This window comes from Phyllopteryx taeniolatus, chromosome 17 (assembly GCF_024500385.1).
Source record: "Phyllopteryx taeniolatus isolate TA_2022b chromosome 17, UOR_Ptae_1.2, whole genome shotgun sequence".
Lineage (NCBI taxonomy): Eukaryota > Metazoa > Chordata > Actinopteri > Syngnathiformes > Syngnathidae > Phyllopteryx > Phyllopteryx taeniolatus.
This window is the reverse complement of record NC_084518.1, coordinates 12,882,197-12,905,130: the sequence shown is the minus strand read 5'-3', so window position 1 is coordinate 12,905,130 and position 22,934 is coordinate 12,882,197. Positions and strand designations below refer to the sequence as shown.

General features: G+C 39.4%; 1 protein-coding gene across 2 annotated transcripts in view; it reads right to left on the bottom strand.

Moving 5' to 3' along the window:
- Window positions 1-687: 687 nt before the first annotated feature.
- The window catches only part of jakmip2 (janus kinase and microtubule interacting protein 2), a 39,571-nt gene continuing 17,324 nt past the window's right edge, over window positions 688-22,934 (bottom strand). Inside the window, exons 10-24 of one of the 2 annotated variants that reach the window (XM_061750857.1) lie at window positions 22,549-22,671; window positions 19,439-19,567; window positions 17,477-17,560; window positions 13,173-13,235; window positions 12,937-13,035; window positions 10,738-10,839; window positions 10,602-10,655; window positions 10,453-10,518; window positions 10,302-10,370; window positions 10,126-10,203; window positions 7,094-7,144; window positions 6,696-6,848; window positions 6,569-6,634; window positions 5,666-5,742; window positions 2,201-2,339 (exon numbers count right to left, since the gene is read on the bottom strand). In XM_061750857.1, the coding sequence (XP_061606841.1) occupies window positions 5,692-5,742; window positions 6,569-6,634; window positions 6,696-6,848; window positions 7,094-7,144; window positions 10,126-10,203; window positions 10,302-10,370; window positions 10,453-10,518; window positions 10,602-10,655; window positions 10,738-10,839; window positions 12,937-13,035; window positions 13,173-13,235; window positions 17,477-17,560; window positions 19,439-19,567; window positions 22,549-22,671 (1,188 nt within the window). In that variant the 3' untranslated portion in view covers window positions 2,201-2,339; window positions 5,666-5,691. Of the gene's footprint in view, window positions 2,340-5,665; window positions 5,743-6,568; window positions 6,635-6,695; window positions 6,849-7,093; window positions 7,145-10,125; window positions 10,204-10,301; window positions 10,371-10,452; window positions 10,519-10,601; window positions 10,656-10,737; window positions 10,840-12,936; window positions 13,036-13,172; window positions 13,236-17,476; window positions 17,561-19,438; window positions 19,568-22,548; window positions 22,672-22,934 lie in introns of both variants that reach the window. The other variant, XM_061750856.1, reaches the window with a different exon arrangement.

Below are 22,934 nucleotides of genomic sequence, written 5' to 3'. Positions count from 1 at the left end.
AGCTGTCATCGGGCAGGAGGCGGGGTAGACCCTGAATTGGTTGCCAGCCAATCGCAGGGCACATACAAACAAACAACCATTCGCACTCACAGTCACACCGACGGGCAATTTAGAGTCTCCAATTAATGCATGTTTTGGGGATGTGGGAGGAAACCGGAGAAAACCCACGAAGGCACGGGGAGAACATGCAAACTCCACACAGGCGGGGCCGGGGATTGAACCCGGGCGCTCAGAACTGTGAGGCTTACGCTCTAACCAGTCGGCTACCGTGCCGCCATATTGCATTTAAATAATTGAAAATTAATTCACATGTGCTATAACAGAGTGGTTTCTAAAATTTTTATCCCTCATATCTGCAAATTACAACTGCAATAATACATATTGTCAAATTAATATCTCGCTTGACATTTCCAATCATAACTGTGCCTTATTATCTTTCTAAAGGCGGACCTTTGGATACAGCTTTTGTATTGGATCCCATTAGATGCTGGCCAGGTGTACCTAATGAAATGTCTGGTAAGTGTATATTATTGAGAGTTGCAGTTAAAAAAAACAAAAAAGCACCTGTTTGCCCATCTAATTAGCTAAAGACAGGTTTTAAGTTAAAGTTATGTTTCATTTAATTCGTTATAATCAGGTGCAACATCAAGGTTAATAAAATACATCCAATAAAAAAATGCAAGTCCATTTGTCATCCATCAAAGTCAAAGTCCTGTTTGACTTTGTCCAGTTTATTTAATCATCCAGGTGAAAGTAGGAGGGGAAGGGGGGGGGTTCAATTCTTGTTGGAAGACATTAAAAAAATCCTCTGTGAGTTAAAAACAAAATATATAGATTTAAATATACATTACACAATAATATCAACCACCTGGGGTTAGGGGGAGTAAAACATGTTATTATAAGGGGCCTAGAATGTACAAGCAAAACATGAGGGGAAATGCATTTAAGGCAAATGCTTGTTAGCAAAGTTTGCACAAAAATAGTCTCGGTCGTTTCCCCGTTGAAGTCATGGATGTCACGGGAGGCCAGCAGGAGGCCCACATGCACCGATGGTACATATTTAGAATGACACCATACATACTGTAAGAAATTTTGTGAAAGAAAGAAAAAAAGAGTGGGAGCTGTTAGTATCAAGTTGTGGTTAGCAAAATTAAGGGCAGTCATTATATGAAAATGATTAGCTTTGTTCCCGTAGTTATTTTGTTTATAGCTAATAAAGATTCAGAACAACTAAAACGGTTCAGACCAAATCAGTATTTGGATTTTTTTTTCAGTTTTTTAAAGGTTTGACAATATGTACAAGCTTATTCATTAAACTTTTAAAGGGCGCCTTGATTTGAGATCATGTGAATCCAGACTTCCCTCGGCTGGTTAGCAAGAGTGACGACATGGTGAAAGGATGAAAAGGAGGGGGAAATAATCCACATTCAACTTTTTTTTTTTTCAGTCATAATGTCCAAGAAAAAAGGAAAAAAAAAACACTTGCAACTGACATCACAATAAATTATGAGCATTGTTTTTTTTTTTTTTAAATGTATAAAATCGCCGAGTTGGGCTGCTCGAGCTACAATGAACGTAAAAGTGCAACCATTCACAGAACAACGTGAAAGAAATGGCTTAAATGTACACATGAACATCAAATGTTTATGTATCGAGGGCTGGCGAGCTGTTAAAAAAATGGGATACCAATAAAACCAGAGAGTAAAGATCTTACTTCATCTGCTTTTTGGAGACAAACTCAGAAGAGTGTTGACAATCCAGTTCCACTTCAAGGTCTCCATAGTTTTCTTTATTCGAGTCTCCCAACCTGAGTGTCTTCCAGAGTCTGTACACTTGCCTTTAGAGCAGTCTGATGGTCCCTGCTTGCTTTTACATCCTTTTAGGCTTGAAAGAGGAGACAATCAGCTGTGGGTGGGTGTTTTTGTTTTGTTCGTTTCCCCCAAACAGTGATGGCTGACACACAATAATATTATTATTATTACTATTACCCTGCATGGCAGAGACATTGTTTACTTCCCAGGCTTTGGTTTTGGATTTGTCAAAGCATGTGTTTGTCAAAACGGACGTGCATCTACGTACAACTGCATCTGCACGTGTGTGTGTGTGTGAGTGTGTTCTTGTGTGTGTATTGTTCTTGCAGTCCTGCATCCTGAGAGACCCACTTTAAAAAAAAAAAAAAAGTTTGACAAAGAAAAATACGTAATAGTGAGCATCCATGACCAACATCCAATTGACTTGTGTACCGTCACCACACAAACAGCCACTGTTGCTTCGCCACACTTGGATAAAAAATAAACACAACAGCAGTGACAAACGGGATCTCCGGGCTGACTCATCACCTGCAAAAAAATAAAAAATAACACAAATTAGTCTAAAATTTAACACGTGAAGATCAAATTACCTTCAAATGTTCAGGGAGCACTGGACCACACAATATATCTCAATGGACATCCCACATACATGCTGACAGTATGTACTGTAAATGTACAATAGATGTTGCTCAATAACTGTTCCAATAATAGGTAAAGCAAAAATTTCTATGTGTATGTACTGTACATACATAATCCAAATAAAGTGGTATACACACATACGGACATTCAGGCCAAATTTGAATATTTTTCCTCTCTTCCAACCAGTCAGCAAAGACCTTGTTGTCGGATAGTTCTAATATACTATCCTGAGCAATTATTTTGTGGTGTGGGGTGTGTTAAGACTGTTTTTCCTCCCCAACCTGTTCAATATTCATCATCACACATTTTAAATGGGGATGTGTGTACCCCGCGAAGGTTTCTGTGTGTGTGTGTGTATATATATATATATATATATATATATATATATATATATATATATATATATATACGTATATATATGTATATATATATATATATATATATATATATACGTATATATATATATATATATATATATATATATATATACGTATATATATACGTATATATATATGTATATACGTATATATATACGTATATATATGTATATACGTATATATATGTATATATATATGTACGTATATATATGTATATATATATATGTATGTATATATATATATATATATATACACAACCCCAATTCCAATGACGTTGGGACGTTGTGTTAAACATAAATACAAATTGAATACAATGAGTTGCAAATCATGTTCAACCTATATTTAATTGAATACACAACAAAGACAAGCTATTTATGGTTCAAACTGATAAACTTTATAGTTTTTAACAAATAATCATTAACTTGGAATTTTATGGCTGCAACACATTCCAAAAAAGCTGGGACAGGTGGCAAAAAAGATTGAGAAAGTTGAGGAATGCTCATCAAACACCTGTTTGGAACATCCCACAGGTGAACAGGTTAATTGGGAACAGGTGAGTACGATGATTGGGTATAAAAGCAGCTTCCCTGAATTGCTCAGTCATTCACAAGCAAAAGATTGGGTGAGGTTCACCTCTTTGTGAATAAGTGCGTGAGAAAATAGTCAAACAGTTTAAGGACAATGTTCCTCAACGTACAATTGGAAGGAATTTAGGGATTTCATCATCTACGGTCCATAATATCATCAAAAGGTTCAGAGAATCTGAAAATCACTGCATGTAAGCGACAAGGCAGAAAACCAACATTGAATGCCCGTGACCTTCGATCCTTCAGGCGGCACTGCATCAAAAACCGACATCAATCTGTAAAGGATATCACCACGTGGGCTCAGGAACACTTCAGAAAACCAATGTCGGTAAATACAATTCGGCGCTACGTCCATAAGTCCAACTTGAAACTCTACTATGCAAAGCAAAACCCATTGATCAACAACACCCAGAAACGCCGGCGGCTTCTCTGGGCCCGAGCTCATATAAGATGGACTGATGAAAAGTGGAAAAGTGTTCTGTGGTCCGACGAATCCACATTTCAAATTGTTTTTGGAAATGTCCTCCGGGCAAAAGAGGAAAAGAACCATCTGGACTGTTATGGATGCATAGTTCAAAAGCCAGCATCTGTAATGGTATGGGCTGTGTTAGTGCCAATGGCATGGGTAACTTACACATCTGTCAGTGCACCATTAATGCTGAAAGGTACATACAGGTTTTGGAGAAACCTATGCTGCCATCCAAGCATCACCTTTTTCATGGACACCCCTGCTTATTTCAGCAAGACAATGCCAAACCACATTCTACATGTGTTACAACAGCGTGGCTTCATAGTAAAAGAGTATGGGTACTAGACTGGCCTGCCTGCAGTGCAGACCTGTCTCCCATTGAAAATGTGTGGCGCATTATGAAGCGTAAAATACGACAACGGAGACCCCGGACTGTTGAACAGCTGAAGCTGTAAATCAAGCAAGAATGGGAAATAAATCCACCAACAAAGCTTTAACAATTAGTGTCCTCCCATGACCCTGTCCCAGCTTTTTTTGGAAAGTGTTGCAGCCATAAAATTCTAAGTTAATGATTATTTGCTAAAAACAATAAGGTTTATCAGTTTGAACATTAAATATCTTGTCTTTGTAGTGTATTCAATTAAATATAGGTTGAACATGATTTGCAAATCATTGTATTAACACAACGTTCCAACTTCATTGGAATTGGGGTTGTATATATATGATATACAGTACATACAGTGCCTTGCAAATGTATTCATACCCCTTTCACTTTTTCATACTTTGCCACATTACAACTAAACGACCAACAGAAAGTAGCACATATTTGTAAAGTGGAATGGAAATTGTACATAGATTTCCAAATCTTATGCCTGAGCTGCAGCTCTGCCAGAGTGCCCATGGGCCTCTTGACTGCTTCTTTGACCAGGCGCTTTCTCCTCACTCGCTCACGCTCTCTGTTTAGGTGGATGGCCATGACATGGTAGGTTTGCAGTTGTGCCATATTTGTTTCCATTTCTGAATGATGGATTGAACGGTGCTCCTTGAGTTGTTCTAAACTTGGGATATTCGTGTATTATCTAACCCTGCTTTAAACTTCTCCACAACTTGATCCCTGACTTCTTTAATAAATACATTCTTACATACATATTTTCTACACTACCAATTAGTGATGGCAGCGCCGATAAATTCTGAATGAATTACAAAGAAAATTCTATAACTTACATACCGTAAGTTGATTTATTTCAGTAGTTCAATTCAGAATTTGAAACTTAATTTATTATACAGATTGATTGGGAAGGGAGAGGCAGAGGGAAAACAGGAAATTATGACCAAATTACTATAATTCTGTCTTTATAAACGTAATATGTGCGTTTTGATTGATACTGTCAGAGGTACTAATTCAACGTGTTAAGCATTGCACCTGGACAGTTCGGATTTTGCTCTCATTTCAAATCCACCTTAATTCTGAACGCCAGAAATTTGGAAGTGTTTCTGAGATCTAGGAACTAAACCTTGTGTCTGTTCTGGTCTACTATGTCACCTGTTTCCATCAAGCAGAACAGTCTCGTCTGGTACTGGGGTTACCACTACTTTATGACACCCATTGAAAGGGTTACCATTGGTGGACAGTCACTAACCACTTGGTGGAAACATGGCTGAAGAATCAGAGGATGTCCGGCTTTAAAGTTGCTGCACTCATATTATTGACATTAATACTATGATAATAGGTTGAGATTTGTTCACCCAAAGCCCCCCCACCGCTCCCCCACCCCGACTCACCTCTGCTATGGGACACGTCAAAGACCTCAAGGCCAAAGGATAAAGGCCAGAGAAAAGAACAAGAATAGAAATAAAAACTGCAAGGGAAGAAAGCAAAAAGACAGGAAGAAAGAAGAGAGAAGGTGAGAGAATTAGAGGAACATGCAGCACGTTAGTCACATCAGGAACACACACAGAGGAACACAGTGCAGGAAGTCAACAATATTCCCAACTCTTCACATCCAACTTGAATGCCTGTGACCTAAAGGCAACACACAAACTGGAATGAGACTCGGGAGAGCGTTGATAGGACTGTTAAGACAATTTGAAAATCCTTTGTGGAATGCTGCATTTGTCACTTTGCAGGCTATTTCCTGGTTCATGGAGGATAACCATAGACCTAACTAAATAACTAACAAACTGAGCAAAGGAATAAACAAACTAACACCAATCAATACATAACCTGCATTGGAAAAGAGGTCAATTACACCCTGATCTTTGCTACTTCCTCTAAGCATGCAATGGGGGGGATTGTTTTGATTGCCGTTATTTATAGATTAGATTAGTATATTTATATTAGTTATTTTTTGTCATTCAGTTTGTTATTAAATTTAGTTAGTTTGTAAATTCATTCCTACATTTGTCTGTTGGTTAGTTAATTCCATTCGTTCTTTTCACCAGCTAAGAAAGCTTTGCAGAGGGAGGAGGCACGGAAGAAAACACGACATTTAAGTGAGGATCTGGATAAAGGTTTCGATAAAGGAGTGCATTTTCATCGCTATGGCATCAATGCCCCAGAATTTAAAAAAACAAAATGGTATCACAGCCTGCTCACTAGCACAATATGTTTCACTTTTGTTTAAAGTCTGTGCTCTACTGAGTGACATTCTAATTTTTAATATACCAGGCGGAGTACAAGTCTACCTTTTCCTCAAGATCTTTAATCTGTCTCCTTTGGATCTCTGTTTTGTCCTCAAGATCGCGAATTCTCTGAAAAAAAACAAATCTGATTAATTTAGTTATCACGTTGTTGTTGGACACAAGGACATACCTGGTGTGCCTGGTGCAGAAGCTCCATCCTTTCCTGCAGGATCTGACAGTCATACTCTCGACTCTTCCTCAGCATCTGCCTCCTCAATTTCTCAACCGCAGTTCGCAGCTCATCCCGCTGAAGCTCGTCCAGCGGCTCGCCGTATTTGATCACCTACAGCGAGGAGGATACAGCTAATCATTAAAACTGTATTTTGCGAATATATCATAATTTGCTGGAATTTCTGCAGAACTAGATGGTGTAAATGCGCAGACTAAAATGGTGACACTGTCAGAGAGATATTTATTTAACAACATCTTTATTATTAGTTTGCAGTGGTGCATCATACCCTGAGGTGTTTCTAGCATTTTGTCCCATATATGTAGTATTTCAAAGACAAAATGATAAGGCGAAATGACCTTGTCCTGCTGCAGGGCGTTGTATAACGTTGCCTCCAACTCTTGGATTTGCTGTTGAGAAGTGGAAATAAAGAGCCATTATTACAACCCCAATTCCAATGAAGTTGGGACGTTGTGTTAAACATAAATGAAAACAGAATACAAGATATTTAATGTTCAAACTGATAAACTTGTTTTAGCAAATAATTGTTAGCTTAGAATTTTATGGCTGCAACACATTGCAAAAAAGCTGGGACAGGTGGCAAAAAAGACTGAGAAAGTTGAGCAATGCTCATCAAACACCTGTTTGGAACATCCCACAGGTGAACAGGCTAATTGGGAAAAGGTGGGTGCCATGATTGGGTACAAAAGGAGCTTCCCTGAATTGCTCAGTCATTCACAAGCAAAGATGGGGCGAGGTTCACCTCTTTGTGAACAAGTGCGTGAGAAAATAGTCGAACCCTTTCAGGACAATGTTCCTCAACGTACAATTGCAAGGAATTTAGGGATTTCATCATCTACGGTCCATAATATCATCAAAAGGTTCAGAGAATCTGGAGAAATCACTGCTTAAACCAAGGCCAAAATCGCATGGCACACTACATTTGTTACAAACAGGGCTGCCATGCACGGCACAGTCTGCCTCACAGTTCTGAGGACCGGGGTTCAATCCCCGGCCCCGCCTGTGTGGAGTTTGCATGTTCTCCCGGTGCCTGCGTGGGTTTTCACCGGGCACTCCGGTTTTCTCCCACATCCCATAAACATGAATGGTAGGTTAATTGACAACTCTAAATTGCCCATAGGTGTGAATGTGAGTGCGAAGGGTTGTTTGTTTGTATGTGCCCTGCGATTGGCTGGCAACCAGTTCAGGGTGTACCCCACCTCCTGCCCGATGATAGCTGGGATAGGCTCCAGCACGCCCGCAACCCTCGTGAGGACAAGCGGCTCAGAAAATGGATGGATGGGCTGCCATGCAGCCTAAAGGAGGTTATCTGACAGCTAGTGTCCCATCCAAATTTTAATGTAAAGTTCAGTGTCGAGGCCAGCCCTATTTTGGGTGGGCTCAAGCTCAACCTTTGACAAAGACAAAAAAAAAGTAAACCTTGTCAAAATCGGCGGAGGAATGAGCAAGTTTTGACTTAATTTCCATGTCCATGAGTTGCCTTTGAAGGGAACATCGACCTTTCCAACATGGCCGACAAATAGGCAGGTCGGTTAGCCAGGCTGCAACAACGTACTGGCGTATAGTCTTCATATTTATGGTCAGAACCGCTACACACATTTCCAGCTGTGTTAATGCTAATGACCAGGTAATGCTTGATTTACAACGCTGACACAATTTATGAAATGACAGTTGACCACACGGCGATGCTTCAAGGCCTCCTCTTGAATTGTTATGTGTCGGCACTGTCTTGTAATGGTGCATACTGCGTAGCTATTAGCTAATAAACTCATTAGGCACTTGGAGCTATCACTAGCTAATTGAATAGCAGGTTTTTTTTGCCCAGTGTATCTGATATGATATGAAATGTCTCCGTGAAGCATGTTCATACGTATTTTTTTTAAAATTATTATTATTTTTAATTTAAGAGTGTTGGGCAAAATTTTTTTACATGCCCTGCAAAAGCTCAAAATCTTACCAAGAATATTTTATTTCTAGTAAAAACTAATTAAATTAGACGCATCACGTAAAAAACAATTCTTTCTTCTCAGTGGATTATAAAAAAAATACTTACTCACATGGCAAACTTTTTGTCTAATTATTTTAAGTAAAAATCAGCTTGAAACCAGTGAAAACTGTTTAAAAACAAGGTGACAAGTATTTCTTTAAGATTTTTAGTTTTTGCAGTGTGGGTGTTTAGTTCCAGTTTAAAAAATGCTGCCAGTCTCAGGTCGCTTTCATTACCATAACGGCATGTGCTGAATCTAGTTAAATGCTAGTTTACAATAGGATACTTTTTGAAACACTGTTTGCAAACGTCTGCTTTTTAATAGATTCACATACGCTGACGAAGTCAGCCAGGTGCAGGTAAAAGACTGCAAAAAAACAAAACAAAACAAAAACATTTTTGCATGAATGGCACGGTGGACAACTGGTTAGAGCGTCTGCATCACAGTTCTGTGGACCGGGATTCAAATCCCCGGCCCCGCCTGTGTGGAGTTTGCATGTTCTCCCCGTGCCTGCGTGGGTTTTCTCCGGACACTCCGGTTTCCTCCCACATTCCAAAAACATGCATGGTAGGTTAATTGAAGACTCTAAATTGCCCGAGGGTGTGAATGTGAGTGTGAATGGTTGTTTGTTTCTATGTGCCCTGTGATTGGCTGGCAACCAGTTCAGGGTGTACTCCGCCTCCTGCCCGATAGCTGGGATAGGCTCCAGCACTCCCGCGACCCTTGTGAGGATAAGCGGCTCAGAAAATGGATGGATGGGTTTTTGCATGATCATAAGCTTGTCTTTGTTTCTTTGTTGTCTCATTGTTACACTGTTTATATTCCATTTCCAACAGTGTTGTCTATTACTTAAACCAAAAGGTGACCTTATAAGCAACGTATTACTTCTTTAATAGAACTAGAGACTAGCCAAAATGTTTTAACACTTCTTTCCTTTGAGATGAAATACTCATATTGTATTCACGCTGTTACAAAAGGTCTGTGAATTTCTGACAATAAAACAGACTTTTATAATGTATTGAATAAATAGATTAATTGATAGAATATTTATGTATGTATTCATTTATTTATCTGTTTGTTTATGTATTTATTTATTATCTATTAGTGGCGAGTCTAGCCCTATTTTGGGTCATACACCAAATGCTCTTTTTCAAGATCAAAAAAATTAGATCAAATTTCAGAAGGGTAGTTTCCAAAATTAGGTCATATACGCAGCCCACCCAAAGTATTGGAACTAGACTCGCCCCTGGTACAGTTGTCACAGATTATTGCTTTAAAATGACTTGTTTTACAGTGGTTGTTTTCTACCAAACAGAGAGATACGTGTACAGATCAAAGCTTGAGTCCAAAATGATGATGGCTCATATAGAACATGTGCTTACCATGTAGGCCTGGTCCAGGGCTTGTTTTCTGTAGTCCAGCTCCTCCTCCAGATATCCTTTTTGTTTACAGAACATCTCCTGTACAGGGTGAGGATCAAATGTTACTGATTCACAGTACCTCATATTGAATATCCTAGCTCTGTGGGATAGAGAGATGAAAGTTGAATGTTGCTCACCATCTCTATCTCCAAGTCCATCATTTTCTGGTGTAGTGCCGCCTCAGTTCCCTCAATCTCCTGAATCCACTAGAGGGAAGCAAAGAACAAATATAAGCACAAAAGAACCAGTTAAAGTATGAAACATACTCAGCTTGTCCTCCAACCTTACCTTTTCTGCTAATGACAAAACGGTGCTAGCCTGAATAATAGCCACTTGTTCCTCATTTCTTAGGTTCTTAAAACAAAAACAAAATAGCATGAATAAAGAGCATTTATATCATTTCATATTTAAATAAGTCATGGCAATGTGTGACTTACCCCGTTGTCCCCAAGGATATCTAAAAGTTTGATTAGATCTGGTATGCACACATCCTGTGAAAGAAACACATTTTATTACGACTGGAGCATGTAAAACAGTTACTTAATCCATCTTAAACAGCGTTCAGTTCTGTACCTTGACACCCTCCTTCATACAGTAGATCTGCAGTGCACTGACACCCTCTGAGAAGGGATGCATCCTCAGGTGGTTGAAAGGAGGCGACCTCCTCTCTCGCTCCTGCAAAAGCCACCGCACATTGTCGTCAATTTACAGGAGCACACTTCAACTGTGCTGGCTTCTTCTTTTTTTTTTTTTTTTGTAACCATAGAAAAGCTACGAACAATGGAATACACACAAGCAATAATTAGCCCTACAAAGTACATGAGTGGTGACTGCACCCTGAGTAGGGTTGCAAAATTATGTGTATTGCAAATATTACATGGAAAATAATGAGAATACAGTAATTGTCATTAATTGCAGGGTTTACGTTCTAGCAAAAACCCACAATAGATGCAACCCGCGAAGTAGTGGCCAATTATGTATTCTATTATTTATATAAATTTCAATGTTTCATATGTGCAATTCAATGTCATTGAGTGATACTTTAGACAGGTGCAGGTATTCTATTTGTCCACTGGAGGTCGCCATCCACACATCTACATTCCTTTAAAAGGCAGGTGTGCTCTGCTCAAGTAACATGAACGTCAAACGATTTGGAAAACGATTTAGCACTATGCATCACACTGACGGCAGTGTAAGCAGCGCAAGGCATTGTGGGAAGCAGGGCCGGCAGATCCTGGTGCTTCCAATATCTTTTTTGCGGTGCTCTTTTTAACTAGAGCACTGTAGTTGTAGAAAATCAAGATAAACGTTGCTCTTTACTTGCATTTGTTCCTGTCCATATTGTTATGAGTGTGTGCATTAGCTATATGTCGGGCTAGGTTGGTATTTGTGCATTTATTTCATGAAACTCTGACTGTGGCTTGTGTGTTAAACAGTGGAATTCTGGTCATGTTCACCGAATCACTAAGCAACTTTGTGACTTAGCAAATGTTTGAGTTAAAATGCTTAGTAAGGTTTCTTTTTCTGGGAAGTAAAAGAGCTTATTTGTCCTTATGTGTGTCATTGCTGCCATATTGTAGTCAAATTGCCAATACACACTGTTAATTCTACCAGAGCAGTGCAGCAGATCTACACTACACTGATCAATTAAAAAAAAAGTGAAACGTACTGAATCCACCATTAGTGAACCACGATATAGCGAGGGATTACTGTAACTGGAAAATGCTGGTTAACATATGAAAGGGTGACTTATTACAAATTCTGTTGAATTCCAAGCCATTTTATTTCTCAGTCCTATTTTTGCTGGGAGAGCATAGGGGCCGTGCATACTTTATTCAATATTCATGCTTTTTGTTTTTCACTACAAAAAAAATGTTTTATTCACAAATAATTCAAAATGTGTAAATTGGAGGGGAAAAACTGAATTTACTTTTTTGTATATGATACAGGTTTTATAGATTACAATAAATTCCTATTAAGTCATCTAAATGACCAATTATCTTTTTATAATCTGAGAGGGAAGAATTATAATATATTTACTACAACGCAAGAGTGTCCAAGTGCACCTAATATTGTGGGTGCAAAGCATAAAAAGTGCTTATGACCTCCTGGTAAACAAAGGTTTGAAGTGTGCGTATAATATTACGATTCTGCAACAATAATCGCGGCACGGTGGCCGACTGGTTAGAGCGTCAGCCTCACAGTTCTGAGGACCCGGGTTCAATCCCTGGCCCCGCCTGTGTGGAGTTTGCATGTTCTCCCCGTGCCTGCGTGGGTTTTCTCCGGGCACTCCGGTTTCCTCCCACATCCCAAAAACATGCATTAATTGGAGACTCTAAAATTGCCCGTAGGTGTGACTGTGAGTGCGAATGGTTGTTTGTTTCTATGTGCCCTGCGATTGGCTGGCAACCAGTTCAGGGTGTATCCCGGCTCCTGCCCGATGACAGCTGGGATAGGCTCCAGCACGCCCGTGACCCTAGTGAGGAGAAGCGGCTCAGAAAATGGATGGATGGATGGATGCAACAATAATGCTAAAATTCGATTTGGTTAATATGTGTAATGAATGAATGAATGAGATGATTCAACAAGTTTACATGTTCTCCCTGCTTTTGCATAAGTGGGTTTTCCCCACGTATAAATCATGTCACACTGTTCAGCTCGTAACCTGCCTGCTCGTATTTTTTATGCGTTCTGCCCCACAAAGCTAATTAATTCACGTCAAGAGGGAAAACTCCTTTAAGCTTAGTGGGATTTAAAGTATGTACGGCTCACCTCTAATTCCAGGATTCTGAACTCTAACAGTTCATTCTGGTCCTTCGAGTCTTGGAGCTCCTGCTGTGCCCGACTGCATTCCGTCTCCACTTTTTCCACCTGGACACCACACAGTTTACAAGGAAATGTCACCTGAAGAAGCTTTTTTCAAAGATACATATAAATGTGCCATTAAACATTTTTATTTTGGGGTTGATTGTTCCTTGATCAACCTAATATGTTAGTTGCTGTCCAACCTTCTCTAGAATCTCATGATTTCTTCGTAAAAAGAGTTGCTTCTCCTCCACCCATTTGGAGTCCTGATGTAAAACAGAAAGGGATTACACCAAAACAACGGTGTTAACGGTGATATATACATCATGGAGAACCCAAGTAAATTACAGCTGATCACTGAAAAAGAAGTTCAATATTTTTCTTGAAGATAGATGGATGGATGGCTGGATGGATGGATGTACTTTTATGTCAGCCGCCAGCACTGGATATGATTTAAATGAATAGTTCTTGTAAGGAAGATAGAGAAACATTCAAAAATTAGCATTGCTTGTGTAGAGATGGACTGTTAGAAATTCAAGCTCAGTCACTTTGGAGCCCATAGTCTGTAGAGCCATAGATCTGCATACATGTAATGTTTTGGATCACTGACTTCAGCTATCTCAAGCATCTGAAGATTTGATGTTTTAAATGGTAGTAGTTTAGCGAGATGATAAGGAAATGGTCATATACAAGCTCTCAACTACTGTACTTCTTCTCCATTGTGCCGGATCACTGAAGCTCAATAGTGCCCTCTCTCTAGAAAAAGTCTCAAAGGCTGAGTTTTACACTGACTGGGTCAAGTGACACAATTCAGATTTTTTATTTTTTGCTCTAATGTGGCTCAATACGGATACAGTATGTGTCATGATATGAAAAAGAAAAAAAACGCACAGAAAAGGATTAGTATCACAATCAGGCCTCTTCCAAATGTTGATAAAAAAATTATACGTATTGAATGTCTGCCACTGGCAGTCGAGCGTAAACACACAGATCATATATATCCCATTAATGCTAACTTGACGTCATCAAAATACAGTGGAACCCCGATTTATGAATGTCTCAATGTTCAAACTATCCCAATTACAAACCACAGACCGAACAATAATATTGCCTGATGGTCAAACCTTATCGCTGTACGCGAACGTTTCATTGTTCCATTTTGTGCTGAGTGGTGCGGCCATTGTGGTGAGGCAAATCAGCCACTGCCGCGTCCAGGACTACTTTGCTTAGTGCGTCACTGTGTGCCTTTCTCTGTTTCCACCTTTATTTTCACGTTTTGCTAACTCAATATGGGTCCAAGAAAAGCAATGGACAACGGTTGCAAGCGGGAGGAACTCATTGTGGACGTAAAATAGACAATTTGTGAGTATATAGTGGATCCTCGGTTTACGAACAGATTTCCATCCATCCATCCATTTTCTGAGCCGCTTCTCCTCACTAGGGTCGCGGGCGTGCTGGAGCCTATCCCAGCTGTCATCGGGCAGGAGGCACGGTACACCCTGAACTGGTTGCCAGCCAATCGCAGGGCACATAGAAACAAACAACCATTCGCACTCACAGTCATGCCTACGGGCAATTTAGAGTCTCCAATAAATGCATGTTTTTTGGGATGTGGGAGGAAACCGGAGTGCCCGGAGAAAACCCACGCAGGCACGGGGAGAACATGCAAACTCCACACAGGCGGGGACGGGGATTGAACCCCGCACCTCAGAACTGTGAGGCTGACACTCTAACCAGTCGGCCACCGTGCCGCCACGAACAGATTTATTTCATGAAAAATTCCCACGCGCGACACACTATTTTCGTTCCTGAACAGTTTTGGCATGGCTGTGTAAGGCTTAGAACTGTGCTTTTCCTTGCGCTGCAGAAACATTCTTGGTTCCGTGCTTCAAGTATCACTGTTTTTTGCCTAATTGCCGCCACTCCCCACAATGCAACGGAAAGGCTGCACTGCAGTGTGACAGGTAGTGGCTATTTAGGGCTAGCAGTAACCAGAGTAAACTTCAACATTACTGTACCCGAAAAGGCTAAGACACTGTACAGTGATTTGCTAGTAAACCAAACTCACTGTAACTTAATCATCATGAATTGTGTTTTTATCTATTTCTATAATGCACAGCATGCATTTTTAAATCACACAACAATCAAAATAAGGGAAATATAATGTTGTTCTGTGGCTGGATTGGATTAATTGTATTTCTATTCATTTCAATGGGAAGCATTACCACAGTTTGAAAATGTTTCGATTGGAGAACGTGGTCATGGAACAAATTAAATTCGGAACCCGAGATTCCACTGTGCTTTTGTTTTGCTCACTGCCCAGTGTTGATATTTGTGAATGTACTTAGTTAGCAGTTTGGGTATCTGTGTATTCATGTTGTTTCATGAATGTAAACACAGCAATATGTGTCACTTGAAATGTAAATTAAAATTGTCAAAAACACAAGATAAAGGCATTACATTGAAACTGGGCCCTTGGACCTACATTGCAAATTCAGCAAAAACTTCTGAAGAAGATTGGACTGTTTATTGTGATCGAAAGATCAAAGATGTTTAACTATAGGCCTACTGGCTGGTGAAGAAACGACAAATATGTAGCGAGTAAACAAATGTAAAATTGACTCACGTCACTGAGTTACAACCCCAATTCCAATGAAGTTGGGACGTTGTGTTAAACATAAATAAAAACAGAATACAATGATTTGCAAATAATGTTCGACCTATATTTAATTGAAGACACTACAAAGACAAGATGTTTCATGTTCAAACTGATAAACTTTATTGCTTTTAGCAAATAATCATTAACTTGGAATTTTATGGCTGCAACACGTTCCAAAAAAGCTGGGACAGGGTCATGTTTACCAATGTGTTACATCACCTTTTCTTTTAACAAAATTCAATAAACGTTTGGGAACTGAGGACACTAATTGTTAAAGCTTTGTAGGTGGAATTATTTCCCATTCTTGCTTGATGTATAGCTTCAGCTGTTCAACAGTCTGGGGTCTCCATTGTCGTATTTTACGCTTCATAATACGCCACACATTTTCAAACGAAGCCACGCTGTTGTAACACGTGCAGAATGTGGTTTGCCATTGTCTTGCTGAAATAAACAGGGGCGTCCAAGAAAAAGACGTTGCTTGGATGGCAGCATATGTTTCTCCAAAACCTGTATGTACCTTTCAGCATTAATGGTGCCTTCACAGATGTGTAACTTACCAATGCCATTGGCACTAAAAGACAGCCCCATACCATCACAGATGCTGCCTTTTGAACTTTGCGTCCATAACAGTCAGGATGGTTCTTTTCCTCTTTGGCCCGGATGACACGACGTCCACAATTTCCAAAAACAATTCGAAATGTGGACTTGTCGGACCACAAAACACTTTTCCACTTTGCATCAGTCCATCTTAGATGAGCTCGGGCCCAGAGAAGCCGGCGGTGTTTCTGGGTGTTGTTGATAAATGGCTTTTGCTTTGCATAGTAGAGTTTCAAGTTGCACTTACGGATGTAGCGCCAAACTGTATTTACTGACATTGGTGTTCCTGAGCCCATGTGGTGATATCCTTTACACATTGATGTCGGTTTTTGATGCAGTGCCGCCTGAGGAATCGAAGGTCACGGGCATTCAATGTTGGTTTTCAGCCTTGCCGCTTACATGCAGTGATTTCTCCAGATTCTCTGAACTTTTGATGATATTGTGGACCGTAAATGATGAAATCCCTAAATTCCTTGTAATTGTACGTTGAGGAACATTGTCCTTAAACTGTTCAACTATTTTCTCACGCACTTGTTCACAAAGAGGTGAACCTCGCCCCATCTTTGCTTGTGAATGACTGAGCAATTCAGGGAACCTCCTTTTATACACAATCATGGCACCCACCTGTTCCCAATTAGTCTGTTCACCTGTGGGATGTTCCAAACAGGTGTTTGATGAGCATTCCTGAACTTTCTCAGTCTTTTTTGCCACCTGTCCCAGCTTTTTTGGAATGTGTTGCAGCCATAAAATTCTAAGTTAATGATTATTTGCTAAAAACAATAAAGTTTATCAGTTTTAACATTAAATATCTTGTCTTTGTAGTGTATTCAATTAAATATAGGTTGAACATGATTTGCAATCATTCTGTTTTTATTTATGTTTAACACAATGTCCCAACTTCATTGGAATTGAGGTTGTATTTTTCTGACAGAGATCATTAGTATCAGAAAGTTTAAAAGAAGGTCATAGTTCAAAGTTGACAGAAATAATTTTTTGTTTGTTCCACTTATTTGTCCCGTGAAGCCAGTGCAGAAAGCTTTCTGTGAAGCTCTCATTCTAAGCTAATCAAATTACAAAGGTTTTACTTTCATGTGATTGCACTTGCACAAGACAACATGTATGGAGTAAATTGGATTAAATACACTTTTTTTTTTTTTTTTTTTGCTTCTTGTTCATTGTTTTAAATTGTGTTAGCATCGCATGCGGCTCATGCAATTCTATCCATGAGCGTGTGATTGTTGTGTGTCATACCTGACCCTTCATGGTAAGCTCTCTCTCCAAGTCCTCTATTTTGGCCTTGTACCTGAGTATGTCTGCTTGGAGCTGCTCCTGAGCCTAAAACATCAACAAAGTGCATCATGCATAGTGGCACCACAATAGACAGTGATTTAAAAGCTGTTTTTTTTTTTATAAGCACGAGGCTTGATGTCAAAGTTGCACATCAGTCACTACAGGGATGTGTCATCCCATATACTGCCAGCCACTTGTCAGCCGTTGTAAGATGGCTGAGGAAAAAAAACAAGTGCAGCAGAAGGATTATCTGTCAATTTCTTCTATTCTAGAAGGAAAATATTATTTTAAAAGGTCAGCGATCAAACAAGTAAGGAGTAATGGAATTGCTGACATTTTTTAAAATTTCTGATCGGAGGAAATTCCACAGAATCCTGCGTCCACTAAACATTGCTTCCTATACTTCAACAATAACTCATACTGACTGTTTCAGTGAGCTTGCTAAATATTTAATCTGCTGTAACTTTCTGGCTGAAAACCAATTGCATTTTGTTTTAATAAAAATTTAATAATGAGAATAAAATGATTGTCTCAATGATTCTCTCAATGCTTGATGACTGAATGATTTGACTCAAACATGTGGAATAAAACAGCTTTCAAACAGCTGTCCACTATTGTCAGGTTCACCGTTTTGGAATGTATTTAACGATGGCGCCAGAACACCGCCAATAAGTTTTGGGATTGAAGTAAAACTTTGCATCGCAGACATAGCCAAGTAGTCTTGGCACAGGAAAAGATTCCATTGAAAAATAAAATAGGTTAAAAAAATACAAACTTATATTTTGATACAATATTTGATACTTTCGTGTGTTATTGCATTCCTAACCCTTCCCATAGATGCCAGAAAGGTGCCATTAAAGTGACAACTGAAATAAAAAAATAATAGCTGAAACTTAGGAAGTTGAAACTGAAAAACGGAATATGGAAAAAATTAAAAGCACTGTAACTGAAAAAAAGATGGACATGAAGAGGAACCCTGAAGACTGGCATTGTAAAAATGTCATAATATAAAAAGGATAATAAAAGGATATTACAAGGGATACTTTACCATATTGAATGTTTTTTATTTATTTATTTATTTATTTTGCACTTGTTTCAGTGTTAGTACATTTATTTTATTTTCAATTCCAAAACTTAATGGCAGTGCTCTGGATGCATACTGTATTAATAGTATTGGAATATGTTTAGAAATGTCAATACATTAGTTAAACAACATTAAAAGACATCTTAGTTTTATTTAATTACTTTGTTACAACACATGGACATGCCATCAAATCCATGGAAAATGTGTTTATTATGAGTAATAAAACCTCTGTAAAAAAAAAAATTTTTTTTAAATGGGTTAATAGAGAGAAATTCTACCGTCACAAAGATAATAATTAACAATTATGTTTGGGCAAATTTTTCGACAGTTTTTATTGGGCTGCTAAAGTGTGTCTAATTTTATGGGCAAGTGAGCTGTGGTGTCAGCTCTTTGAGTTGCGTACGTGCGTGCAAGCTAGAGAAGTGCCCTTATGACTATGAAAACCATACAAATATAGTCACTTCACCATATTATTTCATCTACATTACATATTATATAACAATGTTATATATTGTTAGCAACTAATTGAATTTGAAATCAGAAGTCTTGGAAAATTATGGCTCACAAATGTTGGGTATACAACAACTGTATTGTTCACTTTATGTTAAAGGATTTGGTGGGGGCAGAATGTCTGTAATATCTGTTAAAAGTGAGGAAAAAAATTGTATGAAAAGAACAAACCTATTAAGCAAGAAACACACTAGACACACTTCAGTTGCTTTAGTGGGCCACATAAAGTAGTGTGGTGGGCCAGATCTGGCCACTGGGCCTCGACTTTGACACCTGTAGCTTACAAGATGCTGGCATTACAAAGTTGGACAAATTAAGGCTTTGTGTACCTTGGCTTCCATCTCAGCATCCAGAATGCCTCCCTTCTGTTCCTGCAGCAGGGCGTACGCTCGCTGTAAGGCCTGATACTCCCTGGTCAGCTGACGGAACCGCAACTCGGACTCCTCATTGGCTAGACGCTAACAAACAAACATTCAAAAAACATGTGAGTATCAACTGTCAATCAATAAACTATAAATGTATTTTATATACCGCTTGTCCTCATTAGTCTGCAGGTAAATGAATCATATCCCAGGTAACTTCAGGCGAGAGGTGTGGATACACTGTGAACTAGTTGAACAGGGCACATATAGACAAACAACTATATACTCAAATTCACATCTATAGGAGCTTCAGCTGACTTCGGAAGCATGTTTTTCGGATGTGGAAGGAAGCCAAAGTCGACAGACTAAACCAGTGGGCCTCATTAGAGTCCCCCAGGCCACAGGTAATGAAAATAAGATGTCCCCTTGTTGAAGTATTTTGTCTAAGGGAGAGAGGGAGAGAGTAAGTTTTTACAAAATAGATTTTCTCCAGAAAGATTAGGGAGGGATTTTACAGCTTAACACCTTATTTGCTTGTGAACATAAATCAGGTTGAACAGAGAGAAGGTCTAAGATGAGGTAATTACAGTGTGGAAGGGAGATGCCGAGCTTAGCAAAGTTTGCCGTTTCCTAGCTGGAATCTTATGGTTTGTCCATAACTATTTTGTCTACCCTTAAACTTCGTTTGGTAACTATTCTCCCTCCATCCCCCCAAATTTAATTCAGAAAATATAAAGGTATTTGTGAGACTTTTTATCGCTCTTTTTCCTCCTTATGTTGTGAAAACATGTCCAACAACAACTGCCTTTACTGTCACAATTTGTGACCGTTTGCTAGTATTCTGAGACCTGTCTTATTGTCTAACATTTTGTACACATTCTTTCATACAATGACCCCCAATTGTGCAGAGTTTTGTATTTCTTTTGTATACATCTTTCCTCTAGGATTACTTGGATGCTTCGGGATTTTGCGTATAGGAAGGACAAACTTTTTCCTGAATGTTGTGAAGAGAAGTGCCCCACTCTTAGTATAAATACTGAAAGATTAAGCTCAAGGGTGTCTTCTTTTCCTGTTGTTGTCATTTTTGTTTCACCTGTCCCCTGCGGGACTTGGAATCTCCGCACATGTGTAACCTCTTTGCTTTTTTTTACTATCCATCCATCCATCCATTTTCTGAGCCGCTTGTCCTCACTAGGGCCGCGGGCGTGCTGGAGCCTATCCCAGCTGTCATCGGCAGGAGGCGGGGTACACCCTGAACTGGTTGCCAGCCAATCGCAGGGCACATAGAAACAAACAACCATTCGCAGTCACAGTCATGCCTATGGGCAATTTAGAGTCTCCAATTAATGCATTTTTTTGGGATGTGGGAGGAAACCGGAGTGCCCGTAGAAAACCCACGCAGGCACGGGGAGAACATGCAAACTCCACACAGGCGGGGCCGGGGATTGAACCCGGGTCCTCAGAACTGTGAGGCTGACACTCTAACCAGTCGGCCACCGTGCCTTTTTTTTACTAACAAACTGTAATTGTGATCAGACCATCGGTTACGGCTCTTTCCAGGACCAGACAAGATCGGGCGTTGTCAGAGTAGTAGTAGGGCTAGTAGCCACAGTGCACTTCAGACAGCGCAGTGCGCCCTCGACCCTGAATTGAAAACGTTTTGCCTTCCTTGTGCATCATATTTGTGTCAGCACATGTGTACTGGGACTTGGGACCAATAATACACAGACAACCTGTTACTGGGTCACGGAGTTCATTGCTGAGCAGTTTTTAAACCCTTCACAAACCAGTTGTACATGCCTAGATTACCGTAGTTTCTCATGTATAATGCGGATTTTATTACCCCCCAAAAAATTGTCAAAAGTCAATAGTGCGCATTATACATAGGTATAGGGGCAAATGGGAAAAACACTTTCACATCTTATAAATGTATGCCGCCATCTAGCGGTTATGAAAAAGCTGTACACTTTCATTCCAAAATGCTACCGCCACCTTGTGGTTATAACAAAGGTGTAGCCTACACTTTCATTCCAATAGTACAGGGGTACGTATGACTGCATATATGTACAGTTGTGCTCATAAGTTTACATACCCTGGCAGAATTTGTGAAATATTGGTTTGTTTGTTTTGTTTTTTTTTTTTTTTTTTTTTTTTAAATATGACTGATGACTGAACAACAACCATCATTAATTTCTTTATGGTTATGTTTTGTTTAATGATAATGCTTTTCTCAAATGCTTGACCGTTTAATTTGAATCCCATTCAAATAAAATTAAATGTGTTTCGCCTGGTCCATGTTTTCTTTAAAGAAAAACCTAACAAAATACAGATAATACTTCATGTTTTGATCATATGGGTAGAAGCAAAATCATGCATTGTAAAAATGCATTGTACATTGGTAGAAGGGTTTTCCAGAATTTTGAGGTAAACCTTGGGGGTACGTATTATACATGTGTACGCATTATTAATGAGAAATCATGGTAAATGAAAAGTTCGCTGCAGTGAAAATCAGCAATTCAAAGAACCTACTGACAAATTTGTATTCAGTCTCTCTCCAACCAGCACAAAACCCATGTAATTAATATGCCAGCAGACTGTGATAAAGGTTTCCAATTTGAAATGGCATTTTGTGAGGAAGCTGTGCGTGCGAAAGGTTGTCCGTGTCTATATGTGCCCTGTGACTGACTGGCGACCAGTTCAGGGTGTAGTCCGCCTTGCGCCCGAAGTCCGCTGGGATTGGCTCCAGCGCCCCATGACCCTGAACAGGATAAGCGATGTTGAGAATAGATGGATGGATTATGTGAGGAAGCATAGGAATTTTTGGAGAAATATTTCCTCAAATTTTATTGGGAGGAACAAGAGGAAAAAAATGCTGATCAGGATAAAATCTGGTTTGATATTTCAGCCTCTGAACATTTCACTCAGAATGGACATTAGACAGTACCCAGGAAGTTGCACGTGCACAAATACAATACAAACAGATAAACCCATGCTGACGTAACCATAATACTCTTGTTAGAGGTTTAAAGAAAGACGGAAGGTGCCTCTTTTAGGAGGAGTAGAAATCAAATAATCACCTCATCCAGGTCTTCATCAGGAGTCGCCGGTGTCCGGTCCATGCGGAAAGAAGCCACCGAGGATGTTTCAGAGTCCATTGACTCTTCATCATAACCGAAGAATGTGTCCACTACAATGTGCCTCTGCATAAAGGGAATATTTCTGGATTAATAAATTACATAATTGAGCTAAAATATTATAAGCTCTCGATATCAGACACAGTTTAGCTAAGCCCCACTGTCTGAACTCCAAATTTTAACATGTTTTTAATGATTACTGCTCTGACAGTGACAATAAAAACTGAGCATAATTATCTTTGAAAAGGCTATTTTTAGTGACAGTATTTCCCCCCCCCCCCAATTAACCAAATTAAATAATTTTAAAAAGTAACAGGCAGTGTCGCAAA